The sequence below is a fragment of the Sebastes umbrosus genome, chromosome 8, assembly GCF_015220745.1.
Source record: "Sebastes umbrosus isolate fSebUmb1 chromosome 8, fSebUmb1.pri, whole genome shotgun sequence".
NCBI classification, from domain to species: domain Eukaryota; kingdom Metazoa; phylum Chordata; class Actinopteri; order Perciformes; family Sebastidae; genus Sebastes; species Sebastes umbrosus.
This window is the reverse complement of record NC_051276.1, coordinates 30,142,563-30,163,078: the sequence shown is the minus strand read 5'-3', so window position 1 is coordinate 30,163,078 and position 20,516 is coordinate 30,142,563. Positions and strand designations below refer to the sequence as shown.

At 37.4% G+C, this 20,516-nt stretch overlaps 2 protein-coding genes across 4 annotated transcripts; one reads left to right on the top strand and one right to left on the bottom strand.

Annotated features, from left to right (window-relative positions):
• Window positions 1-857: 857 nt before the first annotated feature.
• On the bottom strand, window positions 858-19,389 carry LOC119493570 (cell division cycle protein 20 homolog B-like). Of its 3 annotated transcripts, XM_037779000.1 has the most exons (13): window positions 18,958-19,389; window positions 18,141-18,200; window positions 17,340-17,399; window positions 10,388-10,604; window positions 9,391-9,497; window positions 8,212-8,245; window positions 7,721-7,837; window positions 6,805-7,019; window positions 6,576-6,670; window positions 6,230-6,458; window positions 3,672-3,797; window positions 3,470-3,593; window positions 858-1,961 (listed from the first exon to the last, which is right to left on the bottom strand). In XM_037779000.1, exons 2-13 carry the CDS (start codon window positions 18,171-18,173, stop codon window positions 1,864-1,866), a joined length of 1,455 nt encoding a protein of 484 aa, XP_037634928.1. In that variant the 5' UTR covers window positions 18,174-18,200; window positions 18,958-19,389; the 3' UTR covers window positions 858-1,863. The 3 variants fall into 3 exon arrangements, with proteins under 3 accessions (XP_037634928.1, XP_037634929.1, XP_037634930.1); XM_037779001.1 differs by lacking the exon at window positions 18,141-18,200; XM_037779002.1 differs by lacking the exons at window positions 6,230-6,458; window positions 6,576-6,670.
• On the top strand, window positions 11,857-15,612 carry gpx8 (glutathione peroxidase 8 (putative)). The gene is made up of 3 exons (XM_037779004.1): window positions 11,857-12,245; window positions 12,396-12,657; window positions 14,977-15,612. The coding sequence occupies exons 1-3, from the start codon at window positions 12,042-12,044 to the stop codon at window positions 15,138-15,140; spliced, it is 630 nt and encodes a 209-aa protein (XP_037634932.1). The 5' UTR covers window positions 11,857-12,041; the 3' UTR covers window positions 15,141-15,612.
• Window positions 19,390-20,516: the final 1,127 nt, after the last annotated feature.

The following is a 20,516-nucleotide window of genomic DNA, read 5'->3' as shown; positions in this document are numbered from 1 at the left end:
GCAAGGGGGTGGAGAAAATGGGAGTGTCTGCTCACCTGTTTGGATGATGTCAGGATGTTTTCCTCTATAAAACCACACCACTGAACAACACTCTATTTCGGTCTCATTGCCTCATGATAGTGCAAAATATTTCACCACAGAAAATATACACACATATGCAATCTGCTCGAGCGTCACTAAAGTCATCTTTACGTTCTGATTATAGTGGTGAACAGAAAACAATGAATGCTTAGTTTGGCAGAGCAAAGTGTAACTGAACACCAGCAGAAAGGTGCTAAGCTTTTATCAGAGCTGCTGAAAATACTGATATGCCCCACCCTGACGTCTATTTTTAGAGCTAGCGGTGTAATAATATATAAACAATAATTACTGTTAATTACATGAACAATCCACAGTTTTTCCAAGCAGGAAATGTTTGTAAAGAAAAAGACAATGAAGCGTGGGCAACCTCAGCCTTCGCTCTGTGTCATGAATACTTGAATACTGGTTTGGATGTGACAGAGAAGTGTTTGCAAGAAGAACAAGTGTCTTATCAGCCTGATCAGGGTTGGGATTTATCAGATGTTTGTGGTGACAAACCTCATATGCGACACCGTCTCTTTTTCAACCAAACAGAATTATCACATTTGATGGTGGGGTTTTGTTTCTTTCGTTTTTAAAGGTTGTCTTCACCGCAGCTACTTGTGTACAAAGTCTTCTCTGAAGTCTTGTCTGTCAGATAAAATCAAGAAGTGTCGGTTTGGGCACTGTGGCAAGTGAGACACCTCATCAACAAATGTTATGTAAAAACACATAAGCCTGATAAATAGAGAGAATAAGTCCACCAGACTTAATTTAATGTTCCAAATATAAAAATGTTTATTGGGTTTAGAGGTTACCCTTAAGGTGTAGGCAAGACAGAAAGGATAACACACATGAAACAAAACATTAACATCATTTTTGAATAAATAAATAAATAAATGGTAATTCATCCCACGTGCACAGTTTTTGATTTCAAAGTGAGCTTCTTGCAAAATGATGCTTCAACAATAATGAAAAATTGCATTAAATCTTAAAACAAAGTCTGGTTACAAAATACATCATTATATATACCAGGTTTTACAGGGCCAGAGTGCATCGGTGGATTTGTATCTTCTTATTGTTCAAAGTGCTGCTTGAATTCAAGAGATGATTGAGCTAATGCTGTACAGGCACCTTGGCTTTAGAACAGTCCTCCAGTTAGTATTCGGTCACTGTCTCAGCTTTTAAATCATGTCCTAAAACACATATTATAGACACCTTCTTGTCTGACAAATTAGATGTATTTTTTGACATAATTTTTGGATGGTTTTATATGTAACGGTCTTCTTGTGCTGTTTATTTTATAGGTGTGACTGTCTTTTTGTTCTGTCTTCCTGCACCGGAAAACACTCATGCTTTGCTTCTTGCTTGAAATGTGCTATAAAAATTAAGTCATTATCATCATTACTACTTTTCACACACAACCTCCCTGCAGACAGTCTTTTAATGTTGACTGAACCCCTCAGTCCATTGGAGGTATTTTCTGTTCACATGAATGCCAAGTTATGCATATTTCAATCACCAAAAAGTGAAACTTAAATGTAGTAAACAAAAAAGAAAAGAAAAAATGAATATATTGTATAGAATTTGAGTAACTTCTTAATGTGTTATTTTGCCCTTTACTCTCTTAGCCTAGTTTGACTGTGGTTTTCTAGCTTCTTATTGTGGTTAGTTCAGAGCAGAGGACAGGAAATGTGCATTCTCAACACGATGGCATTACCAAGAAAGTTATCTACTTGCATGCGGACACAAGTTTCACACAAGATAACAACATTCACCATCCATGTTCAGTGACGTTGTTAATTACATGTACCAGATGTGAAACTGCTGGTCTGCTCCTGCAGAGAAAATCTGAGTGCTGTCAGAGTTTATGGCCAAATGCAGGACTCGATGAGAGTGACCTGAAAAGAAACAACAACATGATTAAACTTTGACCTTTAAATACCTTCTTTGTCATATAAAACAGGGGTGTCTCAATATGATGGAGTAATAAAGAAGTTCTAACTCTGACAAAGAATTCATATTGAGAGGAGATAAACACCGGACTGTGATGCTTGCTGTCGTTGTCGTTTCACTTGCATGTCATAATTTGCGTCACATCAAAATACAAAGTTTTAGTAACCTGCAAATTTCAATGTAAGGCCGGACATCTACTCAACAGTAAATCACGAAGAAAACCCAAAAGTCTGTATATAAAGATGGACGACAGGACAGCTCCCCAAAAGTGAAGCCAAAACATCTGGATCGCCTCCTGGTGGCTGGCTGCAGTATAGGTCATAAGTCCCGCCTCCTCCATGTTAGCGGATGGGACATGGGACAAACGAAAAAGTCAAAGTCACGTAAAATACATTTTTCCCAAAGATGGTTTGTCATTTTAGGTAGTTCTTATCTTGCTGATGTATGTTCAAGTGTTAACTTTTCCGATAAGTTTGGTTTTAATTTGTTAATTGATGCTATAAAAGGGGGTGAGACGTCATGATTGGCAGCTCTGAGTCTCTCTCGCGGCCGTGGTCTGCTCGCAATAGGTTCAAGTCAAGAATGTCGCAGTATTGGATCAAAAAAATATTTCCTTATAGCTCTCTCCATTGCCTACCGTTCATATTTGTTCTGAAATAAGGTCCCATGGGGTCCATCGGAAGGGGCGGGACTTTGGCTCTCTATGATGTCAAAATCTCAAGATGGCAGCTGCCGTATCCGGGATATTTTGGCTCCACTTCTGTACAGTGGGAGGAGGTGGAGACGCGTCATCCATCCTTATATACAGTCTATGGAGATTACAAATTAGAAGGAGTCTCATAGAGCGCCATATTTCGTTGATTGACGTAAAAAAACGTTAAGTCAACTTCTCTTTAGCAGCCACAACCACTTACCAGATACGTCACCCACTAACCAGACAAAAGAACCCTCCTTCTCAAACAGTAATCAGCCAAGATGAACACGTCAGACTGAATAATGAAGTGAAACAAAATAGCAACTCATCCTGATTTTCAAGCTAAAAATCACCACCAAATTAACTGCATTTTTTACACTTTTAAATAAATAACAATTACTGAACATCTAGAAAGCCATCAACGTATTTTAAATTCTATTTATAGGATTTTTAAAAGGATGTTTTTCACATGTAAGTCTTTCTTTGCCCCCCGACAATTCACAAAACCTCAGGAAACTGTGACATGTCATAGCGAACGTAATGACTTTTGATGTGTTTCATCATAGTTTCACATTTACTGAAAGCCCAGGACATGAATGAGTCAGCATAAAATGGCATTTGAATATCTCGGCGATAGACGACACAGCTGCAGCTCCAACTGTCAGACCGATGCTGCTCTGCTAATATTACTCAGCCTGTATGATGATGCAGTACATGTATTCCTACGAGGCTGTTGTGAATGTGTTGTAGTTGTCTAACCTGTGAGCTGGTAGAGGGGGCTGAGGGAGGGAAAGTCCCAGGACCAGCAGGTGACTTGGTGATGAGGAAGGCCGTGACCTGTGACCAGATATTTCTTCTTTTCAGCCCATCGTAGAGAACAGATCTGCAATCGGAGTCATTAGGAATAGTCTGTCTGATATTTACACACAGTGAAAAAACACCTCTGCTACACTTAAAGCACCTGAGAGTTTGTGTTGGCAGAAGTCACACAAGTCCCCGACTCTGTGTCCCAGACTCTCAGCTCTCCGTCTTTCCATCCGCCTCCTGTGGCGATCGTCTTTCTCTGCCACGGACACCATCCCATTGCCTAAACACACAAAAACAATGAATACAAAAACATGCACACACAACGGCGTCACTTTAGGATTAAGCAACTGTGGCGCACCTGAGACAGTGTGGCCACATTTAAGTGATCAAATTGTGAGTAATGATTTGCCTTATCATCTTGGATCATTATGTGCATTTATGTTTGGACATTTATTTATTTTATAGCGACCGTTTTATAAAAATGACTTTTTTTTTAATCATATTTGCTCCAATCTCGCCTACTTCAGCTTTATTGGAATGCCCGTTGCGTCTCATACCGGCGGTGCCAAACGCCGACGGCTGTGACAGAGCATCTGTACTTGATGCCCTGGAAATGAGAACGTGTTGTTCTAATAACAGCTAAACCCTTCAGCACACCAACCAGCAGCATGCCATTCAAGTTTGCACAAGCTAATATTAGTCATCATCAAGTCATACAGCAGAACACAGCGTTGCTTGCAATATATGATTGTGTCAATCATGTCTTTCTTCCCACTTGTGAATGATGCAAGTGTTCTTTTGCAAGTCAAATCAGTAACAAGATACACAACCAGGTCATGTTTTCATCATTTACTGGATGGATTGCGGTGACATTTGGTGTAGACATTCATAATCCCATCAGGATAAATTCTAATAACTTTGGTGGTCTGATGACTTTTCATCTAGCACCACTATCATGTCAACATTTCAATGTGTCCAATACTTTATGACCGAATACCTGCAATGTATTTATTTATGTTAGCATGCAAACAATTGGCACCAGTTAAAGGTAGGGTTGCAGATGGACCCACGTGCACAGTCCACTGAGTGAGCTGAAGAGCACTCAGCTTTTTATACACGCTGACACTTGCAAGATCAGGGAATGATTCAATTAGTCATTATCTGTAAACTGGTACAGAACAGCATCTTCACAGACAGGAGAGCAATTCAAGACATCTTATCATGGACAGTCATGACTTGTCTTTGCATATTAAGTAAGACGCTAGCAGTTTGTTATTTGCAGAGGATTAAACATATAGGGTCTCTTCACGTTTCTACTGCAGATATGAAAATTCCCATCACAGTAGTGCTGTTCAAATTGTTTTTTGTTATATTAGTTGAAATTCTCATTAGATCCCGATTGCAATCAATAAATCAAATGCTCTGACAAAAAAAGAGAAAACAATCTGGTATCTGTGGCTGTTGCAGGACTGTAATATAAATCTGCGAATGTAATAATTGGGCAGACTACTTGTCTACCTGTGTGCACTCTGCTCGTGCACTAATTACACGTCACCGGAGTCTTCCACAAGCTACCTTGACAGCTGTGAGTACTAATAATAGCCATGTCCATTGTTTATTTTCATAATGATAATTGTGGGGAAGCTTTGGAGGGAGGCCTGAAGGGACGGACTGTCAGTGTTGCTGACTTGGTGACTTTCTCTCTAGATGTTTTGGAGCTGGTGCTGTTACCTACTTTCATTGGAAAAGAGTTGACGACACTGGGCTGGGTTTTTCAGTTGGAATTTTTAAATCTAGTGTACTCTCGCTAGTTTCTCTGCAATACCGACCCTGCCTTTAAGATGAAACCACAGCAAACATTACCTAAGATAAGATAAAATAAGATATACTTTTATTGTCCCCGTGGGGAAATTTTTCCTGCACTCCGCCCAACTGCAGCTACTGTTCAAACACTAAATTAAAACAATAAGAATGATAAACGATTCCACATAAGACAGGGAAAGTTTCACAAAAAACAGATGTTTCAACACATACACAGTCCACGTACATAATGGCACATACCATCACACACACCATGGCAGGTATTGCACCCAGGTAATGCACAGCACCGCCTACCGTCTTGTCCATATTTGCACAGACAATAGCCCAATATGATGCAACATAATGCACTGTCCCTATTTCACACATTGCAGCTTCCTAACATATTGCACTGTCCCCTATTTAACATATTGCAGTTTCCTAACATATTGCACTGTCATAACTTATTGCATTGTCCCTGTATAACACATTACACTATGACTTTTTGTCACCTATTGCACTTTCGCACCTTTATATTGCACTTATGTCACCGATTTCGCTGTCTTAACATATTGTCTCCCTGCTGTACATCAGTCATTCTGAGCATGTTAGCATGCTGACATTAGCTTTTTGGCTATAAGCACCACAGAGCACACCAACACGGCTAGTGTGGCTGTAGACTCTTGGTTAAATACTGCACAATACAACAGAGTGCAAAGATGGGTCTTCCCTCCCTATTTCTATAAAGTCAGACAAGTGCAGTCCAAGATACATTGCCTATAAAAGTATTCATGTTTTATTGTTTTACTTTGAATCAAAGTAGATTTAATGTGGCTTTTTTTTACAGTGTTGTCACAAAATATCACACACAGTGTTTTGATTCCCTAGTCCCAATCATGAAGCATATACACTGACCTTAACAGCGCTGGGCTGTTTCATCGTAGTGATTGGCTGATGTGACCATGTGACCCCTGCGATGTCACTATCCCATATATGGAGAAGGCCCTCTGTGGAGCCGCTGGCCAGCTGGTCGTCTCCTGGCGACCACTGGAGGCTGCAGAGCCCCTCCCCCTGGACAGCTGCGCCCACCAGAGGCGTGGGAGCCCGGGGGTCAAGGTGGTGGATACGTCCCAGAACAGAGCCGCTGTAAGATCATTCCCCTGGATGAATACTGCACACTTCATATTGATACTGTGATGCCCTTTTTTTTTATATAGAGAATGATACTTTAACTTTCATTTAGTGCACTGACAACACATACCTGCTGAGTAACTGCTGTTTCCAGGAAAGTGCTCTGACTGCAGACAAGTGTGACGTCACACACCTTATCTTCTGCTTGTGTTCGACATCCCACAACTAAAAAGAAACCACAAACAGTCATCCTGCTATTACACCTCCCCTCACACAGCCCCCCCACCCCATACCACAGTTTGTATGAATCAGTTTCCATCTTCTTCGTACTCAGTTCCTTTAAGCTGCAGAGCGTTTACCTGTATTTCCCCTCGCCTGGTGCCAACGCAGAGAGCTCTGCCGTCTCTGCTCCAGCTCAGACACGAGACGGACGTCTGATGGTACGCTCGTCCTGGTTGTGGACTCGGGTCCAAATGTCCCACCAGAGCACGAGTTTGTGAATCCCAGAGGTAGACAGAGGAGCCCAGTGCTAATGCAATCACACCGGTACAACTGCAATCGAGTAGATTGGCGTCTGAAAGGGACGAAAGGGAGAAGAGAGAAGCGACACTGAGTCATGTATCACAGAATGGGTCTTAACTAGCTGATTGAATTTTTCATTACAGAATAATACTAGTGTTATTTAGTTGTTTTTTTTCGTTGTTTTTTTGTTTTTAGAGGATGTTTGTTTTTAAACAGACCTTGTGACTTTATGAGGGTTGGACAAACAGATAGTAGGGGCTTCTAGCTTATTCTCTACAGCTTATAGGCAGTAGGTACAGGAGTCCCCAACACTGTCAGATAATTTTCAACAGAAACTAAAAATATATACATTTTTTTAATATTTATTTTTTTAATATAAAATACCCAACATTTATAGAGTTTTAACTGTAGAATTTTAAACTTTCACCAACATGCTAAAACCAACAAATTCACAAAATAAATAGAGGACATAACATCAGTGTTTATTTTCAGGTACAATGACCTGCTGTAAAAACTCTCTAGAGCATTAATATGTATTAATTCATGGCTGAAAATAGTCCCCCAACAAATACATAATTTCCTCCTATTTAATTAACATTTGCTAAAAACTACAGTGCCCAGCTGTTTGAGGGAATTACCGAGGAATTACCGTCTTTTCATGGGATTTGTTGACCTAAAAAAAAAAAAAAGCTGACCGAGAAACAGAAAAGAGACAGAAAAAGACCACAGGCTGAGGTTTGTATGTTCTCTTACAGTAGTCGTTCAACAGTGACGGTGCTGCCAACTTCATCACTGACTCTCCCTGCTGACTCACGGACGTTTTGTCCAGAACAGCAAATGGCTGCAAAGCATGTCTTCTCTCATCAGAACCTGCAATGGAAACATACTAATATAAAAACACAGTCACAAACATATGCACAAAGTTTTACATCCAAAGCAATACATCTTTGCATTATTACTGTTCATTATGTCGATTGTATTAACTTTCACTCTCTGACACTAAAATGAAATCACTAATTTTTTCTCAAAAAATAAAACAAAATCTCTATAAAAACCACCAAACACGCTCCTTTACAAGATGGACTAGAGATAATGTAATAATACAGGAACAGGAACTGCAGTCTGCTGCAGATAGATAAGCCACGAATTACTGCATAAGTTCCTGGTATGACAGCATGCAGTATCGCTCTACATATTACACGATAGCGCTGTAACAATGTAGTGAAAGATAAAAGCGTGCATACCAGCCTGTTGAGCTGCAGCTCTCCACACCCATCCCTGCAACAAAAGACATTATTTTTAGAATTAATCTTTTACTGGATGTTTATATTATGTATTTTGTGGCATAATGACACTACCTTCCTTCAGTAATAACTTTTTTTTTTTTTTTTAATTTATTCATTTTTATGCCTCCATGCCTGCAACAGCCAAAGGCATTATGTTTTCGGGTAGTTCGTCCCGTTCTTGTGAACGCGACATCTCAGGAACGCTTTGAGGGAATTTCTTCACAAACGTCCACTTGGACTAAAGGATGAACTGATTAGATTTTGGTAGGCAAAGGTCAAAGGTCACTGTGACCTCACGTCCGTCCCAATCTCGTGATATCTCAGGAACACCTTGAGGGAATTTCTTCAAATTTTGCACAAACGTCCACTTGGACTAAAGGATGAACTGATTAGATTTTGGTGGTCAAAAGTCACTGTTACCTCACAATTCATGTTGGTTTGGTCATACCTCAAGAATTTATATAATAATAATAACAAGAAATTGGATTTATATAGCGACATTCAGAAACCCAAGGACACTTTACAAAGGGGGCACACAAAAATCATAATAATAAATAACACAGAGGAGAAACTATAGCTAAGTAATTAAAAAGAGTGATGTGTAGGAAGAGTCAGCTGATATCATAGGCCTTGATGAACAGGCGGTGTTTGAGGTGTTCTTTGAAAATGTCCAGGGATGAAGCATTTCTTATTTCAGGAGGGAGAGCATTCCAGAGGGCTAATTATGAAAATTTCACATAAATGTTTAATAGGATAAAATGATGAAGTGATGACATTTTGTACAGACATGGATGTAAACTGCGACTGGTTGGCGAAACATACAACCACGAGGCGTTACTTCTAGTTTTACCTTAAGTGACCTCACAGCTTTTCTTATTTCACTTCAAGTAATCTTGCATAAAGAAACCACAGATACAAATCAAACTAAATGTTTTGCTCTGCCGTTTTTTAACCAGATCTTCCAAAGAAACCAGATCCTTTGTTGTGTTTTCTGTCTTGTCACTCACTTTCAATGCTATCATTGTTATGATCATGTCAGAAAGAAGGACAGGCTTCAGAAGGGAGTCTAGAACCTGCTGGAACATATTTTGTTTTGTTTTCTTGCGAGTGGCACAGGTTCAAGTTTCTTAAACAAACCTGTTCTGGGGCATTGTTCTGAGGCCATCCTCTGGCAGCGAGGGTGTGTGATGTGCTTGGTGGCGTGAGGACGCCACAGCGGGACACACCTGCAGCCAATGCTGCCTCTATAAGATATAAGAGCTAGAGATGATATCACAGAACACATTACATCATCAATCCTTTACAAAAAAAGCACATGTGACATAGTGAAACAGCATTTAACATGTGATAAGAACAAGAATAAATCTTAAATTTTGACTGATATTGGATTTGGGGGCCAGTGTTGATACCATAATAGGAGATAAAACTAATTCTGGCAGTGATTTATCAGCCATTTATTCCAATAAAAAATTATACATTTTCAGCCCTGAAATATGGTGGTATACGAGTTATGACCAATTTTGGAGGCAAAGTATTTTACAGTATGTTACTCTGCAACACCTCCTGCTCAGCTTTTATATGCAACACCGACCAATTATAGCATTGAAGCATGCTGCAGGACACACAATGTATTGACACATAAATTACACATTATTGCATTTTTTTCAACCAGAAAAATGTAATATAATGCAGTAAAATATATCCTATATAATAAGCCATTATCTGACCTCTTACATATAGGTGGAACTTCAGTTAAGTATGCCACCTAAATTAATAATGTAGTTGAATTACAGATGCCAAAATACTTCTGAGAGAAAGTATAATGTGATGGTGGAAAAACTATGAAACAAGTGGCAGACAATCTGTGTCTTTGTACAGTCAAACTGTGGCAAATTAATTGATTAAAATCTGTTTTTAAAGTGGTGCTTGCATGCAAGCCTGTCCTGATTTGAAAGTGTTTTCTTCCATGTGCTTCTCAAAAAGAGCAAAGCCATTTTAAAGTGACCTCAGAGCAGAGTTTGGGTATTCCCTCCTAATGAGGTTTAGATGTTTTGCGTGGGAGATCAGTATCACAGACAGCCAGGTCTTCTACATCCTTAATTATTGTGGTGTGTGTGGGTGGTTTTAATTATACCTGGAGGGTTTCCCTGTAGGACTCCCTGTGCTGATTCATGTTGTCTGGGTGGAGAATCCAGATCCAGTCTCTGACAGACTGTGTCTAGCTCAAAGCTGTGCTCATCCTGCCGCCCAGTGGCCAGCGGTGTACTCGCAGCTGGAGCTTCACTGCTCCCTCTCTGGGTGATCCACCTCCTGAACCGCCAGTATGAGACACGATGGGCGTCATTTTGTCCCTGAGAAGACAAAAACACAATTAATCATTTAAACAAATATCACAGGTAGTGTCAACGATCTCAAAATACTGAAAACTGACACAAACCTCATACCTCTACAAACTTCAAACCACATCATTTCAACTATGTCAAGTAGGCAACGTTAAGAGCAAGAGTTCTGGTTAAAACTTTCAAAGCAAAGACATTGAAGCATTAAATGCTTTTATATTAAGCCAACATGTTAATATCCATAGATGTAAAACAGCTTATACGTACAGCTATATTTTACAATTTTTTTATCTGTTCAGAATGTACCTTAAAGGGAGATTTGTCAAGTATTTAATACTCTTATCAACATGGGAGTGGACAAATATGCTGCTTTTTGCAAATTTATGTATATATTTATTATTGGAAATTATTAACAACACAAAACACAGACAAATATTGTCCAGAAACCCTCACAGGTACTGCATTTAGCATAAAAAAATATGCTCAAATCATAACATGCCCAACAGGCAACAGCAGCTGTGAGTGTGTCAGTGTGCTGACTTGACTATGACTTGCCCCAAACTGCATGTGATTATCATAAAGTGGGCATGTCTGTAAAGGGGAGACTCGTGGGTACCCATAGAACCCATTTTCACTCACATATCTTGAGGTCAGAGGTCAAGGGACCCCTTTGAAAATGGCCATGACAGTTTTTCCTCACCAAAATTTAGTGTAAGTTTGGAGCGTTATTTAGCCTCCTTCCTGACAAGCTAGTATAACATGATTGGTAGATACCAATGGATTCATTGGGTTTTTATAGTTTCAAATGATGCATATATCTTCACTTGCTTTAAATCTGAGCCCGCTACAACCTAAAAATCGCAAGTTGTGTTAATGCGTTAAAGTAATTCGTGGTGTTAAAATTAATTTAGCCCTGAGCCCTAAAAAGAAGTAAACTAAAATAGAAAAGTAATATTGCACATTATATTGAAAGTAATATTGTAGGCCTACATGAAATGTTGTCATTGTGTTATTTATGGATGGATTTATAGTGAAAATAAATGATTATATGCAATATCTTTAAAGTTTTTAAGTGAAATTATTGTCAGACTCTCGCGGGGTCTTTTTTTATGTTGGTTTTGTTTAATTTGTTTTGTCCTTTTATGTTTGGCACAGCTCTTTGTTTATGTTTTTAATGTTTTCTGCTGTTACTATGTATACTGCTATTTTGAAATAAAAAAAAATTAAAAAAAACTCGCCGGAATTGAGCCAATCGCATGCGCATGCGTTATACCCCAAACCCCAAGACCCGTGTCCTAGCCTGCTTTCTATAGGCCTTGTATTGTGGTAGTGTTCACTAACTTCCCAGGTCCGCCCACAAGACTTGATGAAGGTCTGGAGCCCCCTCTCCTCCTCCCTCTCCTCCTCTCCTCCTCGGTTCCTGCTCCGGTTCCTTCTTGCCCCTCCAACATGGAGGCCTTAGGGGGCTACCCTACCAAGTCCTCCAGCCCGAAAGCCAAGAAGTTGACGGTGCTGTTGAGCATGACGGTGGGTGTCGGCTGTCTGTTCCTCCTGCAGACTCAACTGAAGCCCAGAAAACCAACCGACTTCTACTCGTTCGAGGTGAAAGACGCGAAGGGGAGGTCAGTTCCTCTGGAGAAATACCGAGGAAAAGTACGTCCACATCATCACCACCACTTCACTTTGAGAGGAAATCTACTCAGACTTTATCAGAGTCATGCAGTGTTAGTTAAAGGTGTGTTTCATTGCTTTAAGATGTGTTTCTTATACTTATTCCCCCTCTTGCTTTGCCTTCATGTGCAGGCGTCTTTGGTTGTAAACGTGGCGAGTCACAGCGAGCAGACGGAGGAGAACTACATGTCTCTGCAGGATCTCCACAGGGAGCTGGGCACGTCTCACTTCAACGTCCTGGCTTTCCCCTGTGGACAGTACGGGGACACTGAGACCTGGGCCAGCAGGGACATCGAGGCTTTCGCCAAATCTACCTATGGTGTCACTTTCCCCTTCTTCAGCAGGATCAAAATAATGGGCTCTGAGGCGGACCCTGCCTTCAAGTTCCTCACAGGTTGGCATCTAAAGCACATCTGTCTGTCTGCTGGGGGGGATTAATGCACATCTGGCCTGCTGCAGCATAGGGGCTCCATGTTTGGCCAGATAATTTGTCATTATTTAAATGTACTTCAGAGGAAAAAACAACAAACTTTACCACTATTGGTTTGCAAGGGCCCCAGATTGGCCAGATTATTTTTGAATGAATGAAATACTTTATTTCGAACATAAAAATAAATAAAAACAGATACAAAATAACAACAAAGAAAACAAGAGTCATAGTGTCCGAAAAGGAGTAGGTAGAAGTAAAACTTACATTTCCCTACCCCTTTCTCACTTCTCCTCTAATAACTCATATATCATAGAATGATAATATAATATAATATATAAACTATCCCAGGTTTATTTACATACCAAATTAAATATATGAACAGCATCCCCAAGTTTATTTACAACCCACATATCCATCCGGAGTTAAAAAGTAGATATTAACCAACCCTTAATGCAACCCTTAACACAACTCTTCCTCAACCATATACCTCCCAAACATATTTTTTTGTATAGCTTTTTAAAGTGATTTATATTTGTGCTCCGCTTTATCCCATCACCTAACCCATTCCAGAAATCCACCCCCAATTTTTAATTATTTAAATGTACTTCAGAGGAAAAAAAACAAAAAACGTTACCCCTATTAGCCCATAAGAAACATTTAAATATGATCAACCTGGAACCATGATGTTCCTTTAAGTTCAAATGATAAATAATTTATGGCTGAACTTGAGCAGCTGTCTGACAGGAAGTGCAGTCTGGACCTAAGACTTTCACTGCACCACTCTTTCCCATAAGGCTGCAACTAAATGTTATTTTTATGATCTATCAAGAGTGAAGTCAACAGTATTCAGATTATAATGAAAAAGTCTTTGAGTTTGTGAAGCTGCAACCAGTAAATGTTTGATATTTTACTTGATAACACCAGCCTTCCAGAAATAACTGTCGTGTCCCATACAAGACACATAATTATGCTTCCTCAGAGGAAAAAACAAACTTTATTCATGTGTTTCAGAATGGTAAAAAAAATATTTTTGGACATGCATCTGGAAGAACATCTGGTGAACTAGTCTGTGAACTCCTGAAGTTATTGAAATGTAAAAGCTGGTAGGCTACTTATATACAAACTAACCTAATTTTGATGTGACATCTCAATTTAGCGCCTTACAGCTCTGCTAAAATAACATAAATTTTATGATAATGAAGAAGCTGCTGATTGAACATCCCAGAAATAATTTTCTCTCCTTTGTTTTGAGCTGTAGTAATATCCAATGTGTGAATGTAATCAGTTATATCGCTGTTATGACGATACAAACTATCATTTGTCATACTGTTTATATTGTGGTAGCTGTCATTTTTTTTTTTTTTTTGCATGAATGCAATGAGGTAGCTTTAATTCAGTGATGGAATGTAACTAAGTACATTTACTCAGGTACTGTACTTAAGTACAGTTTTGAAATACTTGTGCTTGAATATTTCCATTTTATTCTATTTTCTGCTTCACTACATCTCAAATGTAAATATACTTTTTACTTCACTACATTTACTTGACACTTATAGTTACTAGTTACTTTTTAAATGATCATATTATATGATACGATGCAGCACTAATCTACCCAATAGTAAACAAAGTATATCAAAAATTGGCTTCACATTGACGAACTACAGCATTAAAGAGCTCTTGTGTGTATTTGTTAATGATAAAAATAGAACAAAATAATATTCTATGATAATATAACACTGTGAAAGGAGCCATTCTGCATAATGAGTACTTTTACTTTTCATACTTAAATTACATTTGCTGATAACACTTTTTTTAGATTTTTAGGCTATGGTATTTCTACTTTTACTTCAAATCAGAGTATTTCTTCCACCACTGCTTTAGTTGTCCCTGTATTAAATTTGTTGGAACATTTTGATATTTCATCCCAACAGTTTAGCAAATGCTTACCAGGGAAATGCACTATAGCTTGATATGTATTGATATCACCCACTCCTATTAGAGAGTAGCAAAAAGGTCAATTATTTATACGGCAGAGTTTCAAGTCATGACTTAAACATAGACATTACCTGCTATGAGGTTCAGGTTTGATTTTATTTAATATTTTACAACACCTAAAAAGCAACTCAGTCAGTTAGTCATAAGCAAGGAACAATAATCTGTATTTATAAGTTGATTTACGACAAGCTCTGGACGTGGGAACATGCAGAGTAACATCAGAGTTCATGGCTGAATTTAGGTTGTATGATTTACCATTAATGAATGCTTGATGTTAATGTGTTTCAGACTCTGTGCAGAAAGTTCCCAAGTGGAACTTCTGGAAGTTTCTGGTGAACCCAGAGGGGAAAGTGGTCCGGTTCTGGCGAACGGACGAGCCGATGGAGAGCATTCGACAAGAGGTCACGGCGATGGTGCGAGAGATCATCCTGAAGAAGCGGGTGGAGCTATGATGGCGACAAATGCTGGACACACCTGTGTGTGTGTGTGTTGTGTTGTGTCGGTGTTTCCTGCGCTTTGACAGCGAGGAAATGACTGAACTGCTACAGTGAGTGTGGGTGGCTGAGGTCTCGCTCCAGAAACATGCAGTATGAAAAGATCCACTTCAAGTCATTCGAGGCTGGTCGGAGTGTGTGTGTGTGTGTCTGTGTGTGTCTGTGTGTGTGTGTGGGACCATCCTGTGGTTAATAATGACAATCAGAATGAACATTCCTTATAATGACCACTGCTGCCATTAGCTGAAGGATTGTTTAGCCATTGAAGTGTGTTCAGTTTGGCTTCGTCTGTTCTTTGTACCATCTCTCTCTAATGTTTACATTAAAATCAATTCCTTATGGTGAAGCATAACGTTTTAGCCCATTTTGACTGATTTGAGCCCAGCAACTTGTGAAACATCCATCCAGCAATAAAATAATGTCAGAATAATTTGATTTAGCTCAAGAGCTCAGGATCTAACGATTATTTTCATTGTTGATTAATCTGTGGATTATTTTCTTGATTAATCGATTAGTTGTTTGTAGAGTTGTTCCGATACCAGTATCGGAAATGCGTCCAATACTGCCCAAAATTCAGTATTAGGTATAGGCAAGTATGCCAGTCTATGTAGTGATCCGATACCATAATTTATTGACCAAAAAAAATCAAATCAGCTATTGGAATATCTCTAGTTGTTTGGTCTCTAAAATGTCAGAAAATTGGGAAAAATGTTGATCAGTGTTTCCCAAAGCCCAAGATGACGTCCTCCGATGTCTTTTTTTGACAAAGATATTCAGTTTACTGTCATAGAGGAGTAAATAAAACCAGAAAATATTCACATTTAAGAAGCTTTTTAAAAACATACTCAAACTGATAATCAAAATAGTTGCAGATTATTTCAACAGTTGACAACTAATCGATTAATCGTTGCAGCTCTATTCTCTTTTAAAAGCAAGAAAATTGATGATAAATGAATCCACATTTTTAACTGTTGATGCCAGCTTGCAAGTAATGCAACACAAATGCATATTGGTGCTGATATTCTGTAGTTGATTTTGTTATTTGACATCATATATAACTGTAATTTCAGTGTGTTTGGCAGGTCGCATCTGAACAGTGGTGTAGTGGTCGTTGATGAGGTGGGTGTACTACTAGGTAGATGTGCAGTAGGATACCGAGGAGAAAGGGTACTATCCTATATATTCCAATGGCTTTTTAGCTGATAGGTGGGTATACTGTAAACCACCAGGAAAAAGAGGAGGGTGTACTCTGTATACCTACGTAAAATCTTCCACTACACCACTGCCTCTGAATATTTAAAACAAACTGATGAATGCTTATTTCTTCAAATGTACAACTGGAGCTCTGAAACCCAACCTGCTGTTTTGAATTGATAGAAGGGCATGTTGATTGCAGACGTCTCCCGGCTTGTTGGTGTGGATTTAAGTGGACAGTTGGAGGGCAGCAGCAGGTAAGCTGGCACACACACAATCAACCAGCTAACAAGACACTGCCTTCCAGCCACCCACAATAAGAGAGCTCAATTTGGCCATATTATCTTTCTAAATTAGCTCTTTGTTACACCAGAAACATTGAAAATAACACCAGCTGCCCAAATTGGACAACCTCACTGTCTCTTGTGGAAAAGTTTCTAAACATCAAGTACAGTACAGTAGGAGTCTTCTATCTCTTAAGTGCATGAGTCTAATAAACCCGTAGTCAAATGTAGCTGTTAAGGTAGCAGAGCAGAGTGAGCTGGCAAAAGAAACGTCAGCTAACATTACACTGCCTCCCAACCAGCCACAACTCATCCTCCCATACTGTATATGCAAATGAACGGATTTGACTATGTTGAACTGATGTAGAGCTGAAGGTTTCTCATTTCGCTGAATGTAGAATTTAATGAGTTTTTTCTTAATTACATTCCCCTCTGAAATTTATCGAGTTGTTGACTTTATATTTGTGAATGAAGTGTGATAAAGTGGCAGTGTTAGCAAGTTGTTAGAGGTCAGTGGGTAGCAGCAGTGAGGAGTGCAGCTGACAGCTGTCCATCAGATATAGTTTAACACAGCCAGCAGCAGTACACTGCCACACTGTCACCACCACCACCACCAGCACCAGCTCAGAGGATGCAGCCACAACTATTAACCTTGTTTTCCCTTTATTTCTTTTCTTACCTTGAAGGGGCAGAGTCTTCTCTTTCCCACAAAATCCCTCGGCATCCTCATCATATCGTCCTGGTTATGAAAACAAAAAAGACTTTAGTAAAAGTGCTGCTCATTATCATGAAAAACAACTTTCTCATACGATAAACTCTACGATAAACTATTTTGAAATAATTATTCAGAAAGTTGGGGATTATTTTATTAATGTCATAATGAGTAGCAGTAAACGGGTGTTATTTAATCAACATTAAACAGTAAAATAAGCTAAATTTTGCCAAGTGTTGTAAGAGAGAGACACAGCCATGTGTTTAAAGGTTGAAGTGGTTGCCAGTGGCAACAGGTCATAATGGAAACTTTTACTGGCAATTATCTGTCTTTATTACTACATTTTACTCACTATTGCATACTCATTTTTACTTAGACTACCCTTGCATCTAATTACAAAACTCCTCTAAAAAGTGTCTGTTTTTTCAGTTTGTTTTTTTACTTGCTTTACTTTACTAACATTTGAGAAATATTTACATAATATTTCATATACCTTTGTATGCATTTGTTTTATTATGGGCTTCTTTTTATTCAATTAAACTGTTTTAAAATAAGGCTATTATGAATCATGAAACAACAGATCCTTTTAAACAACAACCCCTTTATTATTTTTGGGATTAAGCAACAGTTTACAATGGTTCCAACATATACAGTCATAAACAGACAACACTGCATCTAAAACATACTTGTTGGAACTAAAGACTATTTTTTTTTTATATATATATATATATTATTATTTTTTTAAATATTATTTTATAAATTACTCACCCAGTCTTTTGATTCTTCAGCTGTAAGTTTCATCTCCAGACTCCATTACTTGAGTCTGTCCTGGAGGAGCGGTGGTTGCCAGTAGCAACAGGTCATAATGGGAAAAACAAATGTGGAGTGAAATTTACTTCTATTTAAGCTAGGTAGAAATTTTGACACAGAAATTCTGAGTAGATTTTACAGATGATATTTCACTACTTGGAGTTAAGAAGAAGTGCTTTTCAAGTAACTTTTACTGGCAATTATCTGTCTTTATTACTACATTTTACTCACTATTGCATAGTATTTTTTACTTAGACTACCCTTGCACTTAATTACAAAATTCCTCTAAAAAATGTCTGTTTGTTTTTTTGAACTTGCTTTTCTTAACTAACATTTGAGAAATATTTAAATAATATTTCATATACCTTTGTATGCATTTGTTTTATTATGGGCTTCTTTTTATTCAATTAAACTGTTTTAAAATAAGGCTATTATGAAACATTCAACAACAGCACATTTATTCTTTTTTTCTTTTTTTTTGCCAGGATTAAGCAACAGACAATGGTTCCAACATATACAGTCATTAACAGACCTTTAACTCTAGTATGCATTTGTTTTATTATGGGCTTCTTTTTATTCAATTAAACTGTTTTAAAATAAGGCTATTATGAAACATGAAACAACAGCACCTTTATTATTTACAACAGTTTACAATGGTTCCAACATATACATTCATAAATAGACAACACTGCATCTAAAACATACTTGTTAGAACTACAGGCTATTTTTTTTAATATTATTATTTTTTTTTTATATCATTTTATAAATTACTCACCCAGTCTTTTGATTCTTCAGCTGTAAGTTTCATCTCCAGTCTCCATCACTTGAGTCAAACAGCATCTCTGTCTGTCCTGGAGGAGCTGGTGGTGCCTGGTGCAGCTGCTGTACCTGCTGTCTGCTCTCCTGGTCGGTCTCTGCTTCTATATATCCAGTATATGTCCCTCCTGGCGGACAGAGGAGCGGGAAGCTCCGTCCTCTGCTCTTCTATTGGTCGTTAGGTTTGTTTTTAATGAAGTATTCCTCTTGTTAATGGATTCCCTCCGCGTCCTGGTTTCTACTGGAAACACATAGACACAGTAAAAACAACAAAAAAGAGCAGCAACGCGGTAACATTTAAAAGGTGGAGGCGGCAACATGTTATCAGTTAATGACTCAGACAAGGACACACTTTATTTCTTTATGGAGGTGACAGTCTACAACTCTTTATCATAGAACTGCCAGACTCTGACTGTTAGCTGGCCTCTGTCGTTTGTCTGAAGTAAATATTATTCTAAAGCTTAATGATGATGATTAATTAGTATTAGGGCTAGTAATAGGAGTGGCATCTTTCAAACATTGGCCATTTAAAGCAAGGAATAAGGAATAAGAATTAATATCTATTCTAAAAATAGTTCCTTCAATAATAGGCAGAAAAAATACATAATAATGATAGACAAAACATACATAATTATAATAAATTGTTTAGGCTAATATGATCATAGTAACAGTGCACATTATTCATTTTTTTTGTCAGATTATAACCTATAATGTTGGATAAACACAACAAAATATAGCAGTTACAAGTTCTACAGTTTATGCAAAAAAAAATGTTTCATTTTATTTTATTGTTAAGTAAAATATTTGAATTAACAACTAAACTGAAATAACAAATAAATTAAATGTATTTAATTTATTTATCAAATTTAATATTAGCTAATTGATATTTTTTATTAAAATGTAATAAATTAAATACAAAGATTCTGTAGTTAATGCAAAAAAAATATTTTATTTTATTTTTAAAGTAAAATATTTTAATTAACAAATAAACTGAAATAATAAATATATTTAATTTATTCAATTGATTTATCAAATATAATATTAATTAATATGAATATTTTATGAAAATGGAATAAATTAAATACAATAAAAGATTCTGGAGTGGATTTGATGAGTAAAATATTTTTAGTTAGCAACTAAACTGAAATAATAAATACTTTTTATTTATCTAATTTATTTTTAAATATAATAATAACAAATTAATATTCATGTTTTTTATCAAAATGTAATAAATAAAATAAAATGAAAGATTCTGGAGTTTATGCAAAAAATGCATTTTTTTATTTGATAAGTAAAATATTTGTAATTAACAACTAAACTGAAATAATAAATACTTTCCATTTATCTAATTTATTTTTTATATATAATAATAACAAATTAATATTCATATTTTTTATTAAAATTAAATAAATAAAATAAAATGAAAGATTCTGGAGTTTATGCAAAAAATGCATTTCATTTTATTTGATAAATAAAATATTTTAATAAACAACTTGAAATATTTGTTTACAATTTTCA